The 24,755-nt window shown below is 39.5% G+C and overlaps 1 protein-coding gene across 1 annotated transcript in view; it reads right to left on the bottom strand.

Moving 5' to 3' along the window:
• Positions 1-4,540: 4,540 nt before the first annotated feature.
• The window catches only part of LOC139810973 (uncharacterized), an 80,501-nt gene continuing 60,286 nt past the window's right edge, over positions 4,541-24,755 (bottom strand). Inside the window, exons 3-4 of the mRNA XM_071774941.1 lie at positions 12,739-13,044; positions 4,541-11,521 (exon numbers count right to left, since the gene is read on the bottom strand). Of these exons, the coding sequence (XP_071631042.1) occupies positions 11,054-11,521; positions 12,739-13,044 (774 nt within the window). The 3' untranslated portion in view covers positions 4,541-11,053. The remainder of the gene's footprint in view (positions 11,522-12,738; positions 13,045-24,755) is intronic.

The raw sequence follows: 24,755 nt of genomic DNA, 5'->3' as shown, positions 1-24,755 counted from the left end.
TCCTTAAACATTTAATCCTTGCAAAATGCGCGTCTTAGCACTTTTTAAATCAGTAGATAATTCTCTCTTATAGAATTATAAAAATAATCTTATCATACAGTGAGAAAATTTTCTTCGCCAGTGGATAAATAACAGTAATGAGGCTTAATTGACTATAAACTGGCAATCTTTATTAATAAGTCACGACGTTTCGACTCTAATTCGAAAAGGACTCGAATTAGAGTCGAAACGTCGTGACTTATTAATAAAGATTGCCAGTTATAGTCAATTAAGCCTCATTACTGTTATAATCTTATTATGTATTTATTTATAACGTACGCGTTTATTTCGCAGAGCACATTTCAATTTGAATCGCCGCGTGACAAATAATTCAATTTTATATTGCATGTCAAAATAGTGAACATTATTATAGTTATCCTCTAAGTATGCTTCATACAAAGTAATTAAGGATTTTTATGTTCACAAAAGATGATTATAGATACGGAAATATCTTAAAAAAATCTGGAATTTTTTTTGTAATTTCAAAAGTCGAGACATTTTCACGGTTTCTAAAAAATTCTTTTGGAAATTTCGAGATAATATACGTATGAGTGATTTTTCAGCACATAATGTAGATGTATATATACTTTATATATAAAAATATATTTTATAATAAATATAAATGTATATTTATTTTATAATAAATATACATTTTTTTTCAACTAAACGAACGGTTGTAATTAAAATCAGCTGGTTGCGACGTGCGTGGTAATTGCGGAGTGACAAATGATTTCAGTATAAGAAATCAATTCGATGTTTATCCGTGAAGCGTAAGATAAGAGTTTGATCTTCCTCGGCTCGGTCTTTGAGTCTCCGTATGCCGTGAATAGACCGCTCGCGAGAGAGTCATCGAGCGATCGCGTCTGTTTTTATAGACCGGAGAAACTCTCGAGAGGCGCGATCGTTAGTGCGAGATCAGTGGTCGACGTCGATGATCGACGATCCGCAGTTGAGAGTCCTCAGGCTCGACACCTGTCATATACCTTCAAAGTTCAAAGCGCGGAATCGCATCCAAGTTGACTGACGTGTCTTCGCGATACGGCAACTTCGAGCCTGCCGACGCAACACACCCGAAGAAAAATTACAGGCTCGCGCACTCGACAATTACGCGCGAGCTCGCGCGCGAGGTTCCACAGGCTCCGAAATAAAAATCAGATATCTCCATATTGTGTAACGGCAGGTCTGTGCCTGCGTGAGAATCAGACGACTCCAACTTCAACGTTACAGTGAAATGTCCACGGCGTTTGCATTTCTCAACGAAAACTTTAGAAATAAAGAAGCTGCATTTTATATATATAGAAATTTAGTAATACGTTTTGATTCTGGGAAACTGTGAAAGTATTAAAGAGCGAAAGCTAGATGGATTTTCTAGTAAACTAGGAAATGAAAACGGAGAAATTTCTATATTTTCTCACCATATTTAATATTTGTCGATGTGTCGATGCTAGGTTTTTTACTATTGGATATTATATTTATAAAAAATAAAACAATAAAAACTAAGCAAATCTTCTCTTATGAGTTTCTAATCACAAACTGATGTGTGATTTTGTTTTCCTTAGAATATTGCACTGGGTGCGACTTTCCGAATGACGACCGGTCGTTAGAGTAATTTTTCGGCACAAGCAAGGTATATTCTCAAGGCAGATTCTGCCTAAACTTCCGTTAGACCGAAATAGACCGAAATGACACGGATAAGCGGCTGGGTGTCGCTGAAATAAAACTCGCGGCCATCTGGATTCGCGATGTATGGAAAAACAAACTCGTCGCTTCGGTTCCTCCGGATTTTACGATTCGTTCGAAAACCTCGCGATAACCGAACGATTCGCGGATATACGAAAATATATGCCCGGGATCGAAGAAACTGAATTTTTAATTTTCCATGAATCCCTGAAAGAGAGACTGACGTTGAAGCCAAGAATGATAAAAAAACGTCCTTCTGAAATTAGAGTATTCTGAAATAATAATAAAAAATCAGTATTTTTGAAATACATTACTTTGATCAGAAATTCAAGTATATTAGTTGAAGGCAAACAGCAAATTCAGAATGATATAGCCATATAAGCTAATTGTTGACTAATAAATTTGTTAAATAGAATAATGTCGAAGATAATTAATATTTTTATGATTATATTATTTAGATACATTTATAATAATATCTTTTACTCTTTTCATATAACATTTAGAGGTGAACCTTACCAAGACTCGTTCACAGAGATAAAAAAGTCTGGCAATCCGTTGAACGGCCGTCTGCTAACGCACGTTTCGTTTCCCTTAGCCCAAGAATATATATAAGCTATTTTCAACCTCGATCATCGCGAGAAAAAGCGCGAGCTGCGTGAGCAAAGTTCGTCTCGAGAAAATACGAAAAATGCGTGCGTAAAAGTAAAATTCAGCCGAGCGTTTTCGATTGCAAATCTTTCAAGCAGCGATTACTTTAAACATATTACTTTTTAATAAGTCTTTTTTTATAGTTGCAACTACAGAATTTTTACGTAAAACAATGTCAACAATGAAAGAATAAAATTATGATCATTTTTATATATTATATGTACCGTTTTATCTCTAAATATAACACACGTCTTCCTGTAGCAATACTTTTTTTTTAATTATAAAACTGTAAAATCTGTTTAAATGTTCTGTCTGAAATAAGCAGGTATTCCATATTACGTGAGTAAAACGAATTAATAATTATAATCTAAAATATAAGTAATATCTTTTTTGAATAAAATAGAGATAAAATCAGTAATTTTCAAAATTTTAATTTCTACTTCAGCTAATTCAAATATAAAAAATTTTAAATTAAATTCCACGTGATCCATAATACAATTTAACGGAACTCGTTTACAAAGTCGATGAGACGAGATTTATTTCACTCCTCCGCATTGGCCGTCTTCATTTTCCCATATTTGACTCGGATAGCTTACGAAGGCACAAGAGACGTAAAGGGATGATCGGATGCTGATTAAGGGCGGGGAAATCGGAAACAGCGAGAGAATGCACGACAGGAAAGTGGAGGCGCACACATTCGTAAGGTAAAGGCAAGGAGGGAAGACGTTCTATTTCCGGATGCGCGGCTTACCAAATATATGCTACGCCACTCGCCTTTACGACGTATATAGCTTCCGCCGCGCGTCCACCCGTCCCCTCCCCTTCTTCTTGCCACCCCCACGTCCACGTGCGCCATTTTGACGGGACCCGGTCTCGGTCTCTCACGTTCATTAAGCGGGCCTCGCCCGCCGCGGATGCGGACGCGTTTAAACAACCGTAATTGCACGTCCAACTCGTGCGGTTCTCTCCCTCTGTGTCTGCGGTAAAACCACGCCGGGTTTGTTAAACGTTTCAGCTTTCACTCGGCCTAGTCCAGTTTGAAGAATTGCAATTGCTTCACCTAGCAGACGAATTATTTCGCCTTCATACGTATCTCTTTTATAATGTATACGAGTATCTAAATGATTCTGCGTATGAACGAAATTATATATTAGATATTTATCAGAAACGTTCAGTAATATTATTTATTAAATATTAGAAATGTTGTTACTCGCTAAAGATACGTTATTATTAGAAATAATGATATCGTTAAGAGATCTTTTTATTAAAGATATAAAGTTAATACGTTCGTGAAGAATTCAGATTTCATACCGGCGCATCAGATGTCTACATGTAAAATATGGTCTTAATTCTTATTAGTTGTTAGCTTATATAAGAGCAAAATTTTATATCGACAAGATAACTCGAAGTCAGATCTAACATGAAAATGTGTGGGGTATAAATACGAATTTTTAGAATTTCTGTTTGCTCTGTTATTTTATATATTATCGCTGCAGCTTCAATCCTTCCTCTCTAAATCAACAAGTAAAATTATAATATAATTGTAAAATCTAAAATTATAACGCATGCATTTGTATGTTAGGAATGGGCGAATCAAGGAAACAGGTGTCTTCGTGAAATAATCGCCGCGCAGAAACGCGTCGTTCCCTTTTTTTTTGTCAAAACCGTTTTCTTTATTTTGTAGAAAACTGCGTGATAAGTACACCAATAATCTTGCAATGTCGAAGTGTTGCCGATTTATACTGGAGGAGCAGGACGGGGAGGGTCGCCCGCGAAGGGCTTTCGGGTCTTCGTCAAGCGCCTCGAAGTCGAGATCCGGGCGACCTCCCCGCCGACCCCGTCGTGTGTTACATTGTTTGCTTTTCTTTTTTTTTTCCTAGCAAGCCAGAGCAGTGAACAACGAACATGTCTTTTTCTTCTTTCCCTATGTGATAGTGTGGTACGACTCTCTATAGTGTATAAAAAGAACTCCCTTTCATATCTCTCATTCTCTCGCTCTCTCTTTCTCTCATTCTCTCGCTCTCTCTCTCTCTCTCTCTCTCTCTCTCTCTCTCGCCCCGCCATGGCGCGCTCGAACGAACGTGACTCGCATTCGAAATGTGCAATTTCGCAAGCGCGACGCGCCTCTCTCCGAGTGCGGCACGAACTCGCGCGATCTCTTCCCTTTTCTTTCTCTCTTTCCCCGCTTCTTCTCCTCGCCTCTCGCGACGAGCCGCGCGAAACTGTTTTTACTTCCTTCGAGATGAGATTTTTCTTTTTTTTTTGCATCTTGATTTTTTTTCTTCGTGTTACTCTCGGTAGAAGCGATCTACTATTTTTAACACTGTTCCTACGACATCGATTGATTACGTTGAAAAAAAGGAGTCCTGATTTCCGCTATCTCTTTCTCTCCACTTCTGTCGCTCTATCTTTCTCTCTCGCCCTTTCTCTCGCCCGCTCTCGCGCATTGCCACGGTCGAAAACAATTTTTTTGCCTGTTTGAACTTGTCGAGTGACGCGACAAGTTCTGTCTTTTATTTCTGCCACGGAACTCTGTACACGACGGAACACTGTGCGCTGGCGTTCGAAAAGTCAGTCGAGGAAAAAAAGGTTCCAAAGTGGTAATGTTGTCTCTCTCAGTGCAAAATCTAACATATATATATATATATATATATATATATATATATATATATATATATATATACATAAACCATTTAAAGTAGACCTTAGTTTTTATATATAAAAGTATATATATGACATATACATATGTATATACGTTTTATATATAAATATTTAATTTATGTATATTATAAAGAAAAATATACTTAACTATAATGAACACTAAACTTTCGAGACAAATCTTTTAACGTTCATACAGTTAAAAGACAAAACTATCCTTTTGTACGTTTTTTCCCCGACTGACTTTTATGTAAAAACTATATGGGAAAGCACATTTTCCAATATGTACAAAGTTCAGTGATTTCTGCCTTTGTCACGCTCCTCTGCAACGCACTTCTCTCTCTCTCTCTCTCTCTCTGTCTTTCTCTCTTTCTCGGATAACACTTTTGCACTGATAAGATGAGAGCTCGTGATATATGACTCACCGATTTCTTCCGTTTTTTTTTTTGTGAACGTAAAACGTTTGTAAGAAAGAGTCTTATGTTACGAGCTTCCCTTATTAGCACGCAACAGTAGAAGGGCTGACTGCAGGACGCAACGTACCTACGAACAACGGCGAGACATTCCTAGGGTGATTTCATTCGTTTAATTCGACTCGCAATTTTGCACCCATCAATGCTTCCGGAATTCTTTGATCCTCAGTGTCGTACAACACGAAACGCAATTTTTCTTCGATTAATTAAAACTCATTAGAGAACCAAGAAAACTGGGGGTGACGAAACGATTCAATTCATGTGAAATTAATTGGATGCAAAGTCGCGAATCGAATTGATCAGACAGACCCATGCCAGGGGTGACTCGAGGGAAGGAAGAGATAAAGGAAAAAAAAATTAGGATCGATTGGTCGAAAGACTTATAGGGTGGATTTCGCGAGAGGGACAATGGCGAATCTCTCTCTCGACCTCCCTTCCACCGCGAGGGACTAGACATACCGATCTTATCAACAGTACAATTATAATTACAGCTTAGAAACGAAAGCTTTTAAAAAAGGGGGGGCACCGCTTTTGACCCCTTGCCTTGCAACCGCTCCGCTCCGCGTCACAATTTCGCCGGAGGGAGGACGCGAGTTATTTTGGAACACCTTGGGAAATCACATTGCGCCTAAGAGAGAGAGTATCTTATCCTTTCCGCCGCTATAATTCGCCGACAAGGACAATAGTATCGGCTGTGTTATCCGAATCGGTGGAATCGGTGAAATCGGCGGCCGCGATTGTTCCCTGACCCGGACGCACGGCTCAACGTGACTAGATTAATTGGCAGCAGCCGGCTTGATCTCGCACCTTTGATTTTAACCGTGCGCGAGAGCTGCAGATCATTCGGCAGATCGATCGTCTCGCCGTGAATTCCGAAAGCCCGTCGTAATGACGAAAAATCAATTAGAAATGCGAAGCGAAAACTTTTGGCGATTAAGAACACATTAAGAAAAACAGTTTTCGAAGTCGAGGAAAAAGAAAGAATTTAATTCCATTAACTATTACTTATGACACATTCTTTCTAAATTGTTAAAAGTAAAAGACTGGCTGTATCTTCAATTTTGTTCTTTTATTGTCGAACTTGCGCTCCAATTGACCGTTAGTCTCCGCTTCCGACACATTTCCATTATCTTATTGCTTCTTTGCTTGTATTTTGCAATGGACTTTGAAACATTACGGTTTCGATTCGCCGCGGAGTCTGCTGACGTTGCGCACTGCGACAATCGCGGACGGTGTCACGATCAAGCCAGCCTCGCGTTACGATGAGATTGCTGAGAATGGAATTTTATTTGCGCGAAGTGCGGCATTCGATAAGAGTTATTTACGAAATTCGCTCAGTTCGATAACACGATGATTTAAACTGTATTAATTAAATACTTCTATTTCTTTTCTTTCGAACGCTTAAAGCGTTTTGTTGATAATTTTGTGAGCCGAGCGGTTTGCTAAACAATTAGTTTGTATAAAAAATATGTTATTTTGGCTTTTAAATAACTTAAAATAGCAATCTCGAAGATTGAACCGTGAATTCGGATGGGCAAAAGGATATTTCATCCAGGATCGCTTTCATTACTCTCTTTTTTCTCTCTCTCTCTCTCTCTCTCTCTCTTTCTCTCTCTCTCTCTCTATCTCTCTCTCGTGTCGAAAGGCCACGATTATACTCATACATCTCGCACCTCTCATCAAATCCCAATTAACAAATTGCTAGATATATCACGATGTCTGATAGCGATAATAGTAATCGACAATAGCTTGCTAAAAATTTCACTTCGCCTAGAACTTATCGTCTAAAATATCTCGCGCTCGCGTCGTCGTGTTTTAAATTCAATCTAAGTCGACGACGTCGCAAATTTAACCAAAACTTGCACAGGACCCATCGAATTATACAACGTTTTTTTTTTCTCGAACTCCCTTCTGTGCTCCGCTCTCCTCCGCGTTTCGTCTTCTATAATACGCTCGTCACAATCTATCTGTCTCCCGAGAGTACACATATACGTACGGTTTATTTTTCCCACTGCAGAAAAAAGTGAATGCGTGCGCGAGACAACGAGATTGTGATCAACGGACGATGAAAGACGAATGGAGAAGGGCAATACAGAAGTGAGAGTTCGAAAAGAAAAAAAAAGAAACATCTTTGCCAATATATTCCTCTTTGATCGCTTCGCTCCGCACACGCGCTAATTGTAATTTACGTACAATACAATTAAACCTCGTCGCCTAATATTGCATGCGCGTGAACACATCTCAAAGGTGAAACAGAAAGACGATATTTTTTTTCCCTCGACTCGCCACACAGCGACTTAATAAACATGAAACGAAACAATGTGTCGCCGTGCGGGCGTAATTGCCCGGACACTTTCACGAAGATTGAAATTTACAATTTTCCTCTTTCTCAGGAAGAATTTGTTAACGATGATTAGGACCTCGTCGTCAGGATATTACACTTTCACGCACGTCGAATGCTGAATCGTGTGTCGAGCGATTTGACGAAATCGGCGTCGCGGATACGCACGGGCGGTGATATAAATGAGAAAATTTCGTGCACTTAACAGAATTCCGAACGGATATCGTAGGGCGCCAACCAAGGCATCTCCTCGGAAACGAAGCGGAAGCTCGCGAAATTAACGCCAACAAAGAGTGCACACGAGAGATTATTCCGCTCTACGCGTGCCACCTTCCCTCCTGTCTCGCGCATTCCTCGTACGCCACGCACGATCCGTAATCACAAAGGGAAACGTATCGGTATAATTTCATTGCAATTTCTCCCTGCGTCGCGGACCCTTAAGAAATACAATAATAATTGGTGACTTCTCATGAAATAAATCGAGTGATTCGCTCTGTTTCGAAACTGAGATTCAAAGTTGACAAGGCATTTCCGTACAAGCCGACCTAGCTGATTTTATAAGTCTTGAAAATTTAATTAAACATCTATATTTTACGAGAGACAGTACTAGAAGTATTTTAAAAGTAATAAATCCTGATAAGAATTACGTTTAATGATTTATTAAACCATGTCAACTATTGATGATATATAATATATCTATGTCTTTGAAGTTTGAGATTTATCATCAATTTTTGAGAATAAATTATATATAATTATATATAAATATATATATGAAATGTGGTTATTTGTTAAACTACAAAACGCGTCATCAAACTCGAATCCTCGTTCGAACAGAACTCGTCCTATTTTGTCAAAACTGAGGCCTTATCTATTTGAATAATAATAAAGATAGCGTTATGTCGGACACAGGGCGAGCCATTCGGAACGCGAAAGGGATGCGCATTCTCATAGATTTGCATTGCAAATGTATTCTTGTATGCACGCCGCCATTACAAACGTACTCTGTCTGCAAAACAAATGTTTATCGAACAAATAACGATCATTCGATTCTTCCTCGATGCACGAATGCACTACGGTCGATCGTTAATTAACCGGTTACATTAACGTCGATTGGATTTAACTCAATATGTTGATGAACTAAATTTCCCTTCTCTCTTTTTGTTATATTTACACGCGAATAACTTAGTAGATAGGCGATTGCTAACAACAAGAGTTAGTTTAACCAGAAATATCGATGTAACCGTGCCAAGCAATCGTATTTATATTTCCTCCCTGTGTACATTATAATATAATTCTAATCTAAAGAGAAAGAACATATACGGTAGTTAATGCAATGCTGATTGGAGGAATTAATCTTTTCCATTCCAGCTATTTGAGTTGCAAGAAATTTCGAAACTCTTACTTTATTCTAGAAATTATGCATCAATGTAACGCGATAACAGATGACCATCCGTTCTAACTCTCCTTTTTAACTTTTTCAAATAAATTATCAGTACATCGATTTGCTAGTTATGATTATGATCAAACATGTAATGATCACGAACACATAATCTTTAAAATAAACAAGAGATCGACGAATTTCCCTTATAATTATATCTAATCTCTATGCCGGAAAAGATTCTCGACGTTGTTGATTGCTTCAAGTACACATAGCATTCGAGGTAGAACATAATCGACTTTGACTTTGCCAGAAGAATATACATTTGTCGGAGGTGTGTGCGTGCGCGTCCCATTATAGTTTCGTACGGCCGGCCATCTCGTGTTTTTAATGGTATGCGTGTTTGTAACGTATGTTTGATGTTTTACTTTTAAATCGGTATGTAGCATATCGTTTTTTTTTTAGTCGTAATAAGTATATTGATATTGAACTACCTAGCCTAATATGTACAGAGTCCCCGTTTTCACTCTTGGCACTACATTATCCCCCCTACACAACTTCTCACACGCATACACAAACACGCGCGAGCGCGCGCGCGCGCGGGTTCCGGCTCTTTCTCTGTCTTTTTTATTTTTTCTTCCTTTTTTTCCTCTCGACCTTGCAATTAGCCGCGCCTCTTGCGCGTCTTTCGTTCTACTCGTTCCACACACACGCGCGCTTGCATTTACTCGTACGCACGCCTGGTCTCGCACTCACGCAACCGAACGAATTCGCTCATACTCAACTCGTGTCCCGTTCGTCCGTTTTTTTTTTCTTCTCTCCTTTTTCCTCCACAACCACCATCGCGTGAAACCACACTTGCCCCGTCTGGCCGTCGCGCAGCAGCCGCCCGTCGCGAATAAAATGTTATATCGACAATAAATAATTTACTAAGTCTTCGTCGCGATGAACAAACTTCCGCGATGTCCGACGATCAGAGCCTCCGATCGAGAGCTGGAAGAGGGTGACCGGCGGGAATCCGCTTCGTCGCCGAATCGGTGTCGCGCGAGTCGCGAACCTCGCACCCCGTTTCTCCTCGAAGTGAACCTTCTCGCCGTCTAATTCCCGGATAGGGAGAGCCCCTCGTTCCAGGGTAGGCCATCGCTTTGCGTCGCGCGTTGGTAACGCCGTTTTCCACGCGCCGGGCTTTCGACCCGTCCATTTCTGCGCTGCTTCCCATCCTCTTCACGCCCGACGCAACATCCGTAATCCTCATGCCACCGCTTTTGAAATAATCTGAGATCTAGGCTAGACACTGGCCGCGTGTGGAATTGCACAATGAGACGCGTCAATAACGGCGGTGGCGACGGAGCATTGATTCTCCCGGTCAAAGGATAAAACAAAAAGAGGACAGGCGCGAACCAACGCACGACGATTGAGCGCAGTCTTTGATGACTGATTTTAACTTTTTCAGTCACTACCAGGAGCCGGCTTCTTTACACTTCCGCCGGCCCTCCTTTAGGCCACGAACGGACGACCCTTTCTCTCTCTCTTTCTCTCTCTCTCTTTCTTTCATTATAGAAGAACACCAGAAGAACGATCCAACGAGGATACCACCAGCCGGGACGATATTACATTCTCTCGCGCGTATGCGATACACGTTGCTGAACACGATGGAACACGACCGATGGAATTTATCCTATGTTGAAGCTTCTCCCGTGAGTCAGTCTTGAAGGGCATCGTCGTTGTCGTTGCAGTCGCGCAGAACGATCTTGAGAACCGTCGTTCGTTTTCGAGGTCGGACGATGCAGCTGCGACAATGACGACAACGGCGTCAAGGAAGGAGGACGCCGCGGATCAAACCTTCTGATGGAATTGCTGCTGCTGCTGGGGTTGATGTTGCTGTTGTTGCTGTTGCTGTTGCTGTTGCTGTTGCTGCTGCTGCTGCTGCTGCTGCTCTTGCCGGCTTTCGTCGGTTTCGCAGGGCACCACGGTGATGTTGGACAGATTGCTACTGCTCAGATTACTGCTCACGTTACTACTGGACTCGGAATAACTAGAAAAGGGCGGTTTGTTGACCGGCATCGACGTCGACGATGGCGTCGTATGGCTCGGGAACATCTTGAACATCGAGCGCGCGGTGTTCAACAACAAGTTGCTGCTGCTGGGGCTCTGACTCCGCGTCACCCGATCGCCGGGCATGTCGAGCAGCCCCGGGTGAAGGTGTTGGCTGCTACTTGGCGTCCGATAAGGCGGCGGACTCTCGCTATCGAACACCGTGCGATTCGGCGGCGCCCGCACGCACTTCTGATAAATCTCGCTCTCCTGGAAATAAGAACGTTCGTTATAATCAAGCGTTAAAAGGACAATAAACGGTAGAATATCCGCGTGGCTCTTTGAAATTCATGATAATTGAACTTTGATATCGTGATGATTCGGCAACGTCTACGTCGGTAATTTTATATCGGATGCATGAATGCAAATTTCTTGGAAGCTATATTTGAACACGAATAACGTTTGAACAAATAAAAATAGTATTTTTTATGGGGCAAACAGAAAATGCACAGGATTTTCTTGTGAAGCAGATGACGTAAAAGTAAAAATTCAAGCTAAAATTGTAATCATTAAAGGATTCGAAATAAAAAAAAATATAACGCGCTTTTAAGAACCATTTTATAATACGAAATATATGATAAAAAATTAATAGACATAATTTTTTAATTTATAAAAAATAAAATGTTTAAGCGCCTCGTTTAAGTTTCATCAAATTGTAATACATTCATTCATAAAGAATTAATTTATGGTAAGAGTATCAAGAAGTTGTTAATTTTTTTATTTTTGACATCAAGATCCCTAGCACAGATGTGCCGCCGATTTTTTAATTGTTTATAAATTAATTTTTAAATTTATAATTTAAAGTTAGGTCATCAATCCCACTTTGGGATTTTAAGTAACTAAACTATTTTTTTACTTTTTTCTGTGTGTTTTATGTATCTTTAGATTATATAATTTCTAAAATGTAAATCTGTATTGCAGTTATGGTGATTGCGGTAACCTCAAGCAGTCGACCGTGCTTCAAGCGAAGTTTGAAGTTTAATATTCTTGCTTGCGTAACGATGACGAGGCATAACGAGTACTTGAACCTGAGAATTCGCGGAGGGACAGGAAGCGAATAAATAAATATGTTTTTCGGTCATTCTCCCGGCCGTGAGGCAACAGACAGCGAAGACATTGTGTCAACATACTGTAAATATATAATTTTAACAGCTTTGCACTTGTGACAAAGACAAGGATCTGACAATGTTCACCTGGTTAAAAACTACGCCGGCTTAGAAAATAGCATGCCGTGTTTTTAAGAATAAAGATACTGAAATTCTGTATAACTTCGAGCAATATTCTGCAGCGCTAGACAGTCGTAAACAGAAAAACTAAAAAAAAAAAAATCAAAGAAAAATTCGTTCGAATCGTCGAGCCCATCAAGTCGTTCAATTTCATTCGATATCTCGCGGGTTTCGCCACAACTTTCCGCGCGTCGCCCTCACCTGTTCCGGGTTACGGAGGTGAAGATCCGGGTGCGCCCCGTACGGATGCTCCTCCCCGTCCGGGAGCTCGAGCCGCGGCGGCAGGTTGAGGGCGAGATCATGCCGGACGCTCTCCGCGCGGATCGCGCGATCCCTCGCCGCGGCGATCATCACCGCCTGCATATCTCGACGCCTCCTGGCCTCGTCGCCATCGCCACCGCCGCCGCCACCGACTCCACCGCCGACCGCACCGGCGGTCGGGTCATCTTCCGCCGATGCACCGCGTCCGCTGCTGCCGACCTCCATTCCTTGGCTCACCGACAGCATCTGCAAAATCGACGATCGTGTTTACGCCTTCGGAAAAGGCACAGGATGGCGCGATGCATTATCACGCGAAAACATTGCGAAATTTCCGGTTGTTTAATCTGCGCGAAACGCGACGATATTATTATTTTCGTTCTACAAGTAGAAATTACTGAGGGATCGGCAGGATGTGAACCGGTCAGACAAATAAAATCGAGAGCTTTTATTTGTGTATTTAATTAATGAAAGAAATGATTGATTACAAAAGAGGTATTATACGTAAAAATATCTCGCGAACGTGCACGACGTCTACTTAACCATCACCTTCCATTTTCATCTCGGATTGTCTTCCTCACTGTAGCGCGTTTAATTGAAAATAATTACTTGACTCGATCGCGACTTTTCGCCCGTTCGAACTTTGATCGACGGTCCGCCTATACTGTTAAATTCGTAGTGTCAAATTATACTCAATTTGAGTTATTTTTAACCATAAGAATAGGTCGCCACTGCTCAATATGGCGTTAACTTAAATAAACCAATGTTAAAATAACACTGTTTTGTGTTTAAATAGTAAATTTCGACACGCATGATATAGTTAAAAATAACAAAATGTTATTTAACTCAAGGTATTGGTTTAAATTTCATCCTGTAATATTTAACAGTGTACTAAATAACACGAACATGTATCTAAAGTAATAATATGATTAACGGAAAACGCATTCTTACATTACTATGTTCGATAATAAAAAGCATCACGGTGGCTGAATGTTATATTACTTTCACAAATCATTTGATGATGATGCGCGATTTAACAAATCGCGAGTTGCCTCTATCGTGGATTCTTTTCTTGTCAGTCTTTGCCAAAACCGCAAAAGGCAGGGAATGGTTCTTAATGCGATTTCGCGTCTCATGCTCGCGACTATTTCACTACGAACGTTCGAGATCAAAGATAAAGGAAGAAAACTCTAAATTCTGTTTAATTCCGGCGGAAGATATTCGTGCAAAAATACGAAAATTCCTGCTCGTCGTGCCGTAATAAAGTAATACATATGGTGACTGCTATTATCCGGCGCCGAGGAAAGGGTCGCGATCGTGAGCCCTCGACTATATGGTCGTGAATAAATTAGTGCAGAAAATGAAATTGCTCGACCATTCGATCAGGAGAGCGGCCGTTGTACGTGGATGTAGATATTAGTGCTGTGCCGTTGCACTCGGTTCACGTAAATAATTGCATATAAATCATATCATTATATCCGCAGGATTAATTTCACTGTGATGTTGATTATTCATACAATCGAACGGATATTCAAAATACTTTGATTCGTGATCGTCGCCGTCGTGAAACGCGCATTGCTTTAAACTAAAAAATGATCATTGCGCGCATAAATGATAAACACGTACATTTTATGGGAAAATTTAAAAAGAGATAAAGCTATTTTTTATTTGCAAAATTGATTTCAAATTACAATGTATTGAATGTATGAATAAATCAGTCTTGAACCGAGCGCTATAAAGTTCATAACGCAAACGTCGCAAACATTCTCACAAATTCAAGAATTATGCAAGTGACTTCGACAATAGGCCTGTTCGTTTTTGCTCCACTTCTGAACTAGTGTAATAAGTTAGAGTGAAAGAAAATATATTTGTTTCATTCTAACTTATTGCACTAGTTCAGAAGTGCAGCGAAAACGAACAATATTCTACTAGGTTCCTCTGAAGAATTAACTAAGATTTAAACTAATCATCTATCTTTTTCTCGATTCTAAATTCTGCGATAGAATTTCAGACTCTGTCTAATTCCGATAATTGTGTTTCAGTTTCAGTCAAACCACCTCGATTAGCCGAACTCGACCGTTTTCTCTTTCTTCCAACGACTTCGCCCGTTCCTTTCGCGAATTCGGTTTAAAACATCTGCTCAGGGCACGCTGCACGCGCGCGTACATATACGAGAGACGCTCGTAAGAGGCGGGCCGAGAAACGTCACGTCGTGACAGTTGGCGGTATCACAGGATGCCGTGGTTCGTGCACAGTGCACACACCTCGAAAAGTAAAACGGAGAAGGTCGTACGAGCTTCAAGTGCCGACGAGCCACGGCGAAAGAACGAGGTCGCGTGCAAACGTGCACTCGCGACTCGCGCGCTTTCCTTTTCGTTCCGCGTTGCGTCTTTGGTTCGCACGTTCGTCCAATTAGTCGTAGTTCGAAATAGATCGATCGTGTGTGACTGTGACGACCGTGAAAGCCGCCGTCCGCGTCGCCGCCGCGCGTGTCCGAAAATATATCTCGCGATGTTTATCGTCAAATTTATAGATATTTCGATACCCATTAAAATACTGATATATATATGTATATCTCTGAATATTTTGGTATCATACATTATGTATCTTTTTTTTTGTGAAACAGGAACATAAATATATTTCTGAACACGCTGCGCTATGTTTTAATTAAAAGAATAGTTTTGCGATAAATTTAATATGGTTCTCAAAAACAAGCTCTACATTGTATCGATTATCAAGTTTAATTTAATGGATCAAACATTGGCAGAAATAAAAAATTTCCAAAAGTCTTGATTATAACGATATTTATAATTATATATCGTATAATAATAAAAAGACGGAGAATTAAAAGATTCTTTATTCCATTAATTTTGCTTCCAAACGTATAATAAAGATCCTCGGCCGCGCGCGGCTCTAGACTGAAGTTGAGAACGTTTCTATTGATATGATTTTACGACTAGACTTGATCGTGATTTAACGAGCGAGAGCCGACGCCGAAGTCTTTCTCTCTCGCGAACATTCGCTGGCACGTGCGCGTGTTAACGACTGATGGGTCGGTCGGTCGGTCGCGTTAAAGCTTTAAAGGGGTTTTCAGCACCCCTCCGCTCGCGTTCTCGCGCTCGTCCGAGGCCGTCGAAAGGGAAAGCGGAAGAGGGATGCGGCGGCGGCGGCGGCGGCGGCGACGGCGGCTGTTGCTGCGACGACAACAGAGCGAGGGTGTGCGACTGTGCGGAGACAGCAACGACAGGAGCGACTGACACACAGAGGGATGAATGTTCGCGCCGCTCGCGTACCATTCGTATCGATCGACTTGCAGCATAACATCACGCTCGCTCGTTACCAATGTAATGCAGATGCGCGGGGAGAACCCTTCGATCAGAGATACGCGGATATTTTCAGAATCTCTCCATCGTATCAAGCGCTTTCGTGTTCCGATAACGTTATCGCGCGCGATACACGTTTTGTGATTATTGTCTTTCATCCGCAAATTATAAAATTGATTATGATAATTTTGTACCATATCTATATTTTTACTGCCTTTCCGATATAATTTTAACCTTCCTGAACTCACCCTATGTTTCATGACATTATAGACTCACCCTGCACGGTGTATGTAAGACCACGATTTTTATATAATAAAAATATATCATATTAAGTTTGTTTTTCGCATAAACTTTCATTTTTTGTTAAAGTTGAGATCTTCTAAAAAAATTGAAAAAATAGTAAATGAAATTCAATCTTTATTTCTGATAATATGTTTTGAAGTTATATGGTTTTCGGAAAAAAACATCGGTTTTGCAATGTGTTTCGTCGGTCTAAGAGACTGTGGGTGAGTTCAGAAAGGTTAAATCATTTTTTTAGAGCTTTTATCTAATGTGTCTCGCATTAATAAATTTTTGTGAATTTATGTACTTCGTTTATACAACGCTTAATCTTTGTTTATTTATAAAATACTAAATATCATGTTGCTATCGCTTATAATACTATCTACAAAATAATCCATAACAAATGACTAGGTATAACGTTATCTTTTAATTATTATTTTCTAAACGAGAAGTTCGTAAAGAGTATAAACTTCTTTATTATTTCTACAAACGAAAAAGTCCTTTTGACGAGATTAAAAGGGATTTTGGCGTAACACTTTTGCAGAAAAACGGTATAATAATAATCCAAAGAGAAAATCGTTCGAGCGAGTTTATCTCAAAACGTGCGAGAACCAATGTCACTCTTCGAGTAAAAGGATCTATATGTGCCGAGTATAAGAATATGCTATATTTGGTGCATATATTTTCTTCTATCTCTTTTCAAGACAGAGATGAAAGATTCTGGTTCAAAAGTGACACGAGTATTTGATGAATCATTTGATTCGAGTTATATCGCATATTATATTGTGTCGCAGTTATCACGATGTAACACGACTCATTCAAATCTGAATATAATTATTAGCGTTCAGAATATTAATTTTGATACGTAGTTTTAATTGGATCTGTGGTGAATATAATTGCAAAAGTAAAGCAATTCTCGTATACCTATCAAGAGAGAGATTATGTATTCATATAGAAACAGATCCTAAAAAGATCAGACTTTCCTCTGAGTAAATAAACCAAAATGTCCTGAAAAAAACTAAATAAAAATTGCTTTTATTTCTCGCACGTTTATATTCTTTCGTTTATTCTTAGATATCATATTGCATTTCACGTTTTCATACTGTATTGTATTACGTAACGATTGAATTTTTCGCGGGATGAGAAGCTGAGCTGAGCGAGTGAAGCGGACAACCCGGATACGCGAGGACGAACGAGAGGAGATGAAAGAGAGTGACGAGACGAGCGTGAGGTCGTTCGGCCGATCGATCGGAGATAGAGTTAACCGGCGAGCGACGAAGGGACGAAGTTCGCTCGGGCTGATGCTGGTGCTCGAAACACCATAGCGGCCTCGCAAAAGCCCGCGGAGCGGACGGCGATGTTGTAACGGACTTTATGACTCCCCGAGCCACCTCGGTGGACCATAAAACCGCTAGTCGCTGTCGCAGTTGCACAGCTCGCTCGATACCGCTGCGCGCTCGGCTCGGCTCGAAACGTGACACTGCCACCGTCATCGTCATCGTCCTCGTCCTCTTCGTTGCTGGCTCGATTGAAATTGCAGTTTCAGAAAAGGGTAAACTTCGCCGCATCGATCGCTCGCGCGCGCTCGCGGGTATTATACGCCCCGAGAAACTTACACCTCTCTCCCAGGCTACCTTCTCCCGGGACGTCAAAGTCACCCGGCGACGACAAAGCGGTATTTCGAGGAGCTTCGTGGATATAACTTCGCCAAACCCGAACACACGCTCGATTCCGCGACGCAGCAGTTACGCGATCGACGAACCGCCGCGTGTCGTCGTTTATTTTCGCCGTCGAGATAACGAGGACGATAATCGTGAATACCGAAATCGAAAGCGAACATGTATCTCACGAGTAATTACGGTTGATTGGCTGATAATTAGAAACAATTGACTTTTATTTCGGTGACTAACGGATCATATAGGACTGTGATTAATTTAAGAAAAAAAAAAAAGAAATATTCGCGCTATAAAGGATGAAATTGAAATTAATACCTTAAGTTAAATAACATTTTGTTATTTTTAATAATTTTAATTACTATATATATATATATATATATATATATATATGTGTTAAAATTTATTATTTTAACTCCATTGCTTTACTTAAATTAACGACACATTGAGTAGGAGCAGTGGCGACCTATAGAGGAATGGTTAAAAGTGACTCAAATTGAGTATAACTTGACACTGCAAATTTAAACAGTGCATCTCCGAAAAGAAGAGAAGTTAAGTAATTTTTGTAAGACTTTCAGGAAAAGAAAATGTTTGCGAAAAATAAATACGAGAATTATGCACAAAGCTTTTTTATCCTTTTCTTTCGCAAGTTTTTGTCATAGATGTTTTCTACCGTCAACCTGCCAAAAATAATTATTTCCAGAAGGTATTTGCTAAGAAAAAGCATAATATTTGCGATGCTAACTACACAGTCCGATCAGTGTCGCGCTTCGAAGCTCGATGCCGACAAACAACGATTAAAATATACGTCAAGCCAATCGCGCGTCGCCGATAAAGCGCGTATAATTTTTGACGTCGCCGTGCGCGTCTTTTAGATTACGCAATCTCTTCGTCGTCGTCTTAATCTTGGGTCTGTTGCAAATATTGTGTTCAGGCTAAGTGCATATGCACGCCATCATCTTCCTATACAGTGGGCAAAAATGCGATACAAGATTTATTTAACTGCAAAATCATAATAATGCAAGTATCTTAATAGGCAAATATCTTAAAATGTCGCGGGGGAGAGATATATCCTCTTCCATTCCTACGTTTCACCCGTCAGAAAAGAGATTAACCGAAATTCGCGTTGAGATGTGTCATCACCGTTCACCGCGATCTCTTTTTCCGAATATCGGGAGCTAAAATTGAGGCGCTGTGTCGCGTCACGTTCGTGTGCACGAGAAAAGAGTGCTTTCCTTTCGACAGAGAGCTTCCGCTTGGCGTTATATCGCAATCAATTCGCGCGTCGCGCAGACATCTCTTTTACGATTCTGGCCGGCGATACTGATCCGACGATAACAAGCTGGAACGTCGCTCGTAAGTCTTCTTACTACCTGCCTGCTTCTGTCACGATCGCGTCGTACAAATCAGATTCGGCGTGATTACATTTGTTCCTGTTTACCCAACATCGTTCGTGAGACTCGCGCATTTCAAATGATCAAACGACTATTCGCTTATATTATTTAACCGCCATTTACAAAAGAATAAATTGGAAAGAATTTTTCTAGCAGGAGAATCTGCAATACCTCGCATTCAAATTCTATATTAGATAAGTACAAATTAGAGATATTGTTAAAATAATTTATTTATTTTTAAAATGTTAATCCCGTTAACATTTTATTGCGTACTTTGATAACGCAACAAATAAAATTTCCGACTGTCAAATTGTATACGTGATTTAATCGACGCGCTTGAAAAATTGCAATGTCTTAAGAATCGCTGGCTCGCAAATGCTTTCCAACGTCCTCGTTGTCGTTTTCGTCTTCTTCGTTGTCGTCGTCGTCGTCGTCGTCGTTTGGTAAAACGTATCGATCGAGGAGAACGTGCCACCCTGCATGAGGGCAATGCACCGGGGATACATCATGCACTCGCTGTAAAGCGCTGCGACTATACTTTCGCAGCACCTGCTAACACCTTCGCGCATAAAGGTCGTTCTAAAAAAAGAAATCCTTCCAGCGCGCGAAACGTCGGTTTCCGAACGTCGTAACGAGAAAATGTATTTCGCGTGAAACTCGCAAAAGATTAATTTTACAAAATGCTTGACATTTATATAATGCCTACGTTAAATAATATTCACCTGCGTGAATATTTGAATAATATATTTGTATTTATAATATGTATATTTTTATACATTTATGAAAATTGTCAACTATCGGTTTTACTTCGCGTTTATTTTATTTCTATGCCGTGATTCAATTTTATAACTTCCTAAAGTAACAAATTCTATATCTCAATATCGCCCTAAGGATTGAATATTTTACATTTCATTAGTTAACTATTAGCCCTTAATACTTGATCATATAATCGGAAAAAGATTCAAAGTATATTAATCTTTCCTGTGACACGTTGAGTGTCTGTTCTTTATTAAAATTACTAAATTCGTGGCATTCGTGGCTGAAGGATTAGATTAGATCTCCGCGATATGTCGACCGTTAGAGGCGCGGCTTTAATCTGTCGCGCGGCGCGGCGGTAGTACTTACTTTGTCCACGACGCGAATATAATCCTATACTGTCAATTATTGTTTTCGCTCAAGGTCACGATACAGATCGGTTCCGCCGTCGCGTCGATCTCATTTCGCGACCACAAACATGCTCGCAAATTTTCTATACGAATTGCTTGATTTTCGCAAGAAATTCATGCTCACGTTAACCCGCCTTTTCTACCGAAAAAGATTGAAACAATTATGAACAAATTGTACGATTTTAGTATAATTGTAATGCAACTATATGTAAATAATAAATATATACATAATTCTAGTAATCATATACAATATAGAGATTAAAAGAGTGGAGCAACTTCTGCTCGACTAAAACTTGAGTAATGAATCCCTTTATAATTCATAAATTACGATATACGTCACGTGATGAATTAGAGAGCGAAGAAATATCGTGATTTTCATTAAGAGTCGTCGCATGTGCGTCCTCGTGTTTCACGTACTCATATTTTCAGTTGAATAGCGAGCAAAAATTCTCGCGACATTTTATCGATGAAGAACAGCTCAACGAATCGTACGATCGTAAATAACTTTCGCTAACGACACTCGTAGCCCGTATATGTTTCCTAAATTTAACTGTTACAAGAGAGAGACGCGTATATATTTTATTAGATGTATTCTTGGAATTTATTATGAAGTCTGATTGGACGGCTTTTGGGGTCATCTCGTCTGGAAAGTTTTTATATAGAAAGAGTTAAACGCGCTATCGATTTTTTTTGCAGCAGTCTAAAGGTCGATGATTAATGACTGATTTGTTAAATAAAATATTTTTTTTTTTCCATTATAATGCTGCACCTTATTTTTGTAGAAAATTGTAACGTAATTGTCCGAATGTCTCTATTCTTTAGAGTAATATTATTTGACGTACTGTTTTTAGAAACTTGGAAAAAAATGATGTTAAAATTTAGATTTTAAGGTGATTGGGCCATCAGAGCTTGTTAAAGAAAAAAATCCGAATTAAATATATGTTATAAAAAAACCTAAATACGCTTAAATTTGCAATTTTGAGAAGATCTGACGTCTAGTTTTTGAGATATTAAATCTCAAAGTTGGCATTTTTAACATACGTTTTATGGGAAATTGTACCGAAAACATACATTTTTCGAGAATTTCACTCACTGTCTGTAAAGAAACAAGTTCAAAAAACTGAAAATAACATTATTTGATTCTTCTAGCACTTGTTAAGTATAAGTCAAAACGACGTTGACGTGTAATAAGGCCGAAAATTCAATCAAAAGTTGATGAATCGTCGCGTTTCTTGTCGGCCTTTCCATCAGCTGTACGCGACGTGAACATGTGGCAACGCCGCGCGCCGCGCCGTGTAGTGTTTTCTTTCCACAGCACTATTCTTTTGCAAGCAAATCTCCCGTTATCGAAATTGTTTGTTACCTTCCATTATTTTTTAACATAAACACAATACATAACCTCACTCAAACACATGGCACTGGCATGATAGCTGCCTACAGCGAAGAGATGCAATGTCGCGACATTTCTCTTGTACGAATGTCAACTGAAGTCAAATCTTGAACTGTTTACATTTATCAGTAGATAAATTGATACGTAATCGAATGAAAAGTTACATTATAAAACCAGTAATTATATAAGTGTCTAGAATATATCCATAAAAATGGTTTTTCTTAAAATAAAATTTAGCCCTTATATTGACTCATATGGTACATGGCCCAATCACCTTAATAAGAAAATAAAATTTACGTAATAATTTTTTTCAAATTCTTCAGAAAATGAATTGTATATTATTGTTACATAATGCTTTCAATTTTACAAACTTGCTTCTTAATTTTAACATAGAGGAGATCACTCTCTCTTTTACAAAACATCGCGATGCACTCTTTTTGTGTCTTGAATCAAAAAGCGATTCCAATAATATGATATTGAATGGTACAAAAATAAGGATTTAACATTCTTCTTGCGTTTTTTATTAGTTATTACGTAATCTAAGACCTATTGTTAGAATAGAATGTGTTTTGCGACTTTGCCTCGGTTTCAAGTAACAGAATCGATTCCTCATTCGATTCGCGCAAACGAAGCGTATGAAAGAAACAACGCAAATAGTATCCTCGCGGCGTGTTCTGAGCAAGGCAGATGTAGGAAGATGTAGGAAATACGAGCGAACAAAGTTAGAATCGCAACGTCTCTCTGTTCGCGATCTGCAAATAAAAACGGCTACTCGCATGAATGTGAACACGCGGGAAGGGGATTGAGAGAATGGGGCGCGGAGAGAGATGTGAGGGGAACGCCAGCGATAAGGGGCCGGATTGTTTCGACTGCTTCGGAATAAGTGCACTTCTCGGATCGAGAAAAATCTCCGAGACAAAAAAGTCATGCCTCCGATACGGAGTGACGGCAAAACCAATGTCGAGCGAAGTCCAATGAGCTACAAGAACTTTTAATACCATGACTCCATACAGGAAACGTTTCCACATAAATGTAAAAAAATCATGAATTTAACAGTCCAAAGAATGCAAGAAGGAAATAACATAGTTTTTTTGTTTTTTGACGTCACACATTATTGAAATCGCTTCTTGATTGAACACAGAAAGAACAGATTGTGATTTTTATAGAAGGAAAAAATAAGCTCTCTTCTATATCAAAAAGTTAAATTAATATCGCTTTATATCGAAAAGTATTAGAATTTATAAAATCAATTCCTGGTAGAAACAAAGGAATTACAGTAAATTTTTACACTGGGAAAATGTGAAGTTGAATCTGTATGTTTTGCATTAAATCGCTAGAATTCTTTTTACATCAGAGAGACTTTAGAACTCTTTGGCGAATAGCCAGAAGTTTATCGTTGTGTCGAAATTCTGAAAATGCGACGCTGACATCATAGAGGGGGAAGAACCCTTTTCCTTGCCCAATTAGTCCCATGGGGTAGCAATACCGTTAGGGTAACTCCGCCTATTCTGAATGCAGAAAATGTCGACTAAAACAAAGTCTTATAATGCGTTCTCTCTTTAGCCGCCGTAAATCTGATAAAACAAAACTGCTGTGTGTGTTGTTCATTAAAGTTTTAAAACAATTCGATCTATAAAAATCTATAGCTTATCACCGTATATACACCATAGAAATCACTTAAAATTACTGAAATAATAATTTAACAATAACAACTTCCATAAATTATTCCTGCTACTTAATATATCTCTAGGCCTTTATATATTTTTCATTCTAGTTTATCCCTGGAACATTTTCCTTTTCAACGCGAACGTTTCGCCAGCGATCGACGAGGCGTATTTTATACAATACTTTGCCTTCGATAGAGTGACTGTAAATCAAGCCGCTTGACGTTCTGCATTGCGAGCGAGCATAATAAAGCCCGGTACATTGCGCCGAGAGCTCGCGTTTGACCTCGCAAAGAGCGTTCGATCGTGGGAAAATTATCTGCAGTCGCGCAACGATTTTCAATGTTTTAAACAATGAACTATTCAAATTGTGCGCTTTTATAGACGCGTTTCATCATTCTCCATCCATTGATCGGCACCAGCAAGCAGTTTCTTATAATATACCTATGATCCATTTCCCTGATTTCAATTCGGAATATCTGCGAGAGATTTGTCTAATGCAATCCCTAGCCGAAAATTCCTTTATACCTGTCTACAAAATTAAAAATTATTTGATTTTGGATATCAATTACTGTTGTGCATTATATTATTAAAAAACAGCGTTGAGTACATATCATAAGGTATTTAGATATTTTACGTCCGGGATATGAATATGCAGGGATTTCTCGTGCAGAACTTGACGATTCTAACGGTTTCGTTTGCGGTACGTTGCGACTGTGCCAAATGATACACGAAGAGAAACAATCTTACACGCATGCATCGGATCTTCCAATGAATTTCCCAATTTGCATGACGCCAGTCCGTAGTCCGTGGCTCTGACATTGCCATATTTATGAAGTGACTAACTCCCGTTACGTTTGCATTACGGGAAGTTGCACGCAAGTTATGTCGCGCACATTCGTTACGCGATCACTCTGTCATCTATTACTTATTCGTGCAGTTTTCGTTCACGTCAGTGCGACTTCGAACACAGAATGGTCAATGGTAAGAGGAAGTAAATAAATAGAGATAACAAATTAATATTGAATCGGCCTCTTTTGTTCGTAATTCAACTATTTCGTAGAGAAG

The sequence above is a fragment of the Temnothorax longispinosus genome, chromosome 4 (genome assembly GCF_030848805.1).
Source record: "Temnothorax longispinosus isolate EJ_2023e chromosome 4, Tlon_JGU_v1, whole genome shotgun sequence".
NCBI classification, from domain to species: domain Eukaryota; kingdom Metazoa; phylum Arthropoda; class Insecta; order Hymenoptera; family Formicidae; genus Temnothorax; species Temnothorax longispinosus.
The sequence above is the reverse complement of the archived record's forward strand: the minus strand, read 5'-3'. Positions and strand labels throughout refer to the sequence as shown.